Source organism: Leptodactylus fuscus, chromosome 8 (assembly GCF_031893055.1).
Source record: "Leptodactylus fuscus isolate aLepFus1 chromosome 8, aLepFus1.hap2, whole genome shotgun sequence".
Taxonomy (NCBI): Eukaryota; Metazoa; Chordata; class Amphibia; order Anura; family Leptodactylidae; genus Leptodactylus; species Leptodactylus fuscus.
Genome location: NC_134272.1, coordinates 68,599,470 through 68,603,070, shown reverse-complemented (window position 1 = coordinate 68,603,070; position 3,601 = coordinate 68,599,470). Strand labels below are relative to the sequence as shown.

At 36.3% G+C, this 3,601-nt stretch overlaps 1 protein-coding gene across 1 annotated transcript; it reads left to right on the top strand.

The window, feature by feature from the left end:
- The first annotated feature begins 404 nt into the window (after positions 1–404).
- HOXD8 (homeobox D8) lies at positions 405–2,900 on the top strand. Its single transcript, XM_075285269.1, has 2 exons — positions 405–919; positions 2,617–2,900. The coding sequence occupies exons 1-2, from the start codon at positions 487–489 to the stop codon at positions 2,898–2,900; spliced, it is 717 nt and encodes a 238-aa protein (XP_075141370.1). The 5' UTR covers positions 405–486.
- The last annotated feature ends 701 nt before the right edge of the window (positions 2,901–3,601 follow it).

Below are 3,601 nucleotides of genomic sequence, written 5' to 3'. Positions count from 1 at the left end.
AGTGATCAGCACAGAGGAGTGGGATTGCTGTATGAGTAGTGGGATTGCTGCATGAGGAGTGGGATTGCTGTATGAGGAGTGGGATTGCTGTATGAGTAGTGGGATTGCTGCATGAGGAGTGGGATTGCTGCATGAGGAGTGGGATTGCTGTATGAGTAGTGGGATTGCTGTATGAGGAGTGGGATTGCTGTATGAGTAGTGGGATTGCTGCATGAGGAGTGGGATTGCTGCCTGAGGAGTGGGATTGCTGTATGAGTAGTGGGATTGCTGTATGAGGATTGGGATTGCTGTATGAGTAGTGGGATTTCTGTATGAGGAGTGGGATTGCTGTATGAGGAGTGGGATTGCTGTATGAGAAGTGGGATTGCTGTATGAGGAGTGGGATTGCTGTATGAGGAGTGGGATTGCAGGGCTCTAGGATTAGGGCAGTGACTTTTGCACTCAGCTTTTCCCCTTTTTTTCTCACTGTCTCCTGATCTAACCCAGATGAGTTCCTATTTTGTAAATCCGCTGTACTCCAAATACAAAGCAGGAGACGCCATAAATCCGGGTTACTACGACTGTCATTTTACCCAAGATGTTACCAGCAGGCACTCTCTGGTGTTCAGTGCCAGTCCAGGGCTCCAGCACCCCAATCAGGACTTCTACCACCCCGGGACCCCGACTACGGCGACTACAGGCATCCCGAACCCTGCAGGCTATCAGCAGGCTCCTTGTGGGATTACTTGTCATGGTGACCCCACTAAATTTTACGGATACGATAACTTACAGAGACAGCAGATTTTTACGACACATCAAGAGGCCGAGCTGGTCCAATATCCTGACTGTAAATCGTCCAGTGCTAATATTGGAGGGGATCCAGAGACCTTAAATCACAGCTCCTCTGCTTCTCAAATGTTCCCCTGGATGAGACCACAAGGTTGGCTGCAGACAAATCTCTCAACTTACCATGTAACTAGAATAGCACTAATAAAACGCACTAAGGTCATCCAACTCCTAGTGTACACTGTGCTCTATAGGGATAGATAAGCAGATAGATGGGACTAACTCCTCCATCTTCAGGACTTATAGTATACTCTGTAATTATTGTTACTATTATGTTTGTTTCTCCTTTATATTACATATTCTCCATTATATTTTATATTCTCCTTTATAGTATATATTCTATAGTCTCTTCATTTTAATTTGCTCTGTATTGTCCCTATATTGATATACTACTTTCTCCTATAACTTATTATATTCTATAGTCTCTTCATTTTAATTTGCTCTGTATTATCCATATATTGATATACTAGCTTCTCCTATAACTTATTATATTCTATAGTCTCTTCATTTTAATTTGCTTTATTGGCAATAGCTTCTCCTATACATTATATATTCTATAGTCGCTTTGTTTTCATTTGATATGTACTAGTCATATATTGATAGATTAATGTATCCTAGAACTATAATAGCCTCTCCTATATATTTGTCCTATGCATATATTGATATATTAGTTTATCATATGCATATAGTTATATATTAGTTTGTAATGTACATTACATATTATATAGTCTCTTCATTTTAATTTGCTATGTCTTATTTATATACTGCTATATAAGTTTCTCCTATACATGACATATTCTATAATGTTTCCCTTTTAATTTCCTAGGTGCTATCTATAGATTGATATATTACTTTGTCTTATACATTCCATTTTTAATTTGCTATATGCCACCTATATACTGATATAATAGCTTGTCCTATATATTACATATTCTATAGTCTATTCATTATCAGTTTCTTGGTGTTATCTATATATTGATTTCACTTATACATTTTTAATCTGATACTATCATATACTGATATATTAGTTTCTATTATACATGACATATTCCATAGTCTCCTCATTTTAATTTGCTCTTCACTATCCATGTACTGATATATTAGTTTCTCTTACACATTATATATGCCATAGTCTCTTCCTTGCTCTTTACTATCCATATATTGATATATTAGTTTCTCTTATACATTATATATTATATAGTCTCTTTATTTTACTACCCTATACTGATCTGTTAGTTTCTCTTATACATTATATATTCCATAGTCTCTTCCTTGCTCTTCCCTAATCATATTGATATATTAGTTTCTCCTATACATTATATATTATACAGTCTCTTTATTTTACTATCCTATACTGATCTGTTAGTTTCTCTTATACATGACATATTCCATAGTCTCTTCCTTGCTCTTCACTATCCATATATTGGTATATTAGTTCCTCCTATACATTATATAGTCTCTTATCCCTATAGTAATATATTAATAAGCCTTATCAGATGGTGAATAATACAAATCCTTCTTGTGTTATTGATGTGTTTGTTGTGCCCTCTATATAACACTGCAGTCAGGGTGTCCCCTATAGGTTTATTTACCAGTTATTTACGATTTGGGCGTTTGTTGAACCCTATAAAATCTTTTACGACCCTTTAGTTCCCTGTTAGCCCTCCATAGGCTTTGTGAGGGCAGAGGGGGCGTTGAGGGTGATTTCCAGTAATGCTAAATAAAATCTTGTAGCTCCTGAGACCGGACAGACATTGAGATCTGTGAATGTTGTTGTTTTGTCTCCATTAGTAGTCCCTGGTAGGAGGAGAGGCAGACAGACATACAGCCGCTTCCAAACCCTGGAGCTGGAGAAGGAGTTCTTATTTAACCCATACCTGACCAGGAAAAGGAGAATTGAGGTATCTCATGCACTAGGACTGACCGAAAGGCAGGTCAAAATTTGGTTTCAGAACAGAAGAATGAAATGGAAAAAAGAGAACAATAAAGAAAAATTCCCAATCTCCTCCCAAGAGAGCAAAGAAGATACAAAAGAAGAAGCAGAAGAAGAAGACAGAGGAGGAGATACCAAGTGACCTCCCCTCCTTGAGACTTGTCATTTATTAAATGGTATACAATGACCTAATCCAGACATAATCCACTAATCTGCACATTCACCCTGGATTATACTACCTATTGTAGCAACTAAAGCACTACTAGGAAATCCTCAATACTATGGGACTACAAAGGCTGAAAGGCCATGATGGGACTTGTAGTTCCACACTGTGGACCATGCTTATGAAAGGACTGTGTCCTTAAATCTGAGTCTCATTTACTATACAAATAAGAAGATAGCACAATGTAGGAGATAGGCCATTACTGTTGCGATAGGAATGACACAAGGAATATTTTAATTATGAATGCTGAAGAATAAGTAACCTATATATTAAAATATATATATTTATAAAAAAAATAGGCAGGTTTACCAATCAGAATCATGTGCACTCTTTAATGATTTAGTAAATTTGTCCAAATATTCGATATCGACCATGATGTGATATTGTTTGTATATTTTATATATATATTTTGCACGGGTGAATAATAATCATGGAAGGATATTATAATTGTGTTTATTACAGTGGCTTATAAATTAAATTTTATACAAAATTAAGTAAAATACGTACGGATTTATTTTTGTACTTTGTTGCATTTTTCTAGGCCTCAATTCACACTGTAAATTTGTTGCAATGTCAATGGGATTATACACATATGGGTGCAGACAACATGAATCATCAAC

Bases quoted from the DNA above. Each gene is read 5' to 3' on its own strand.
- HOXD8 (XM_075285269.1), top strand. From the start codon at position 487: ATGAGTTCCTATTTTGTAAATCCGCTGTACTCCAAATACAAAGCAGGA. The intron at 920-2,616 runs GTTGGCTGCAGA...TGTCTCCATTAG, and splicing joins CCCCTGGATGAGACCACAAG to TAGTCCCTGGTAGGAGGAGA.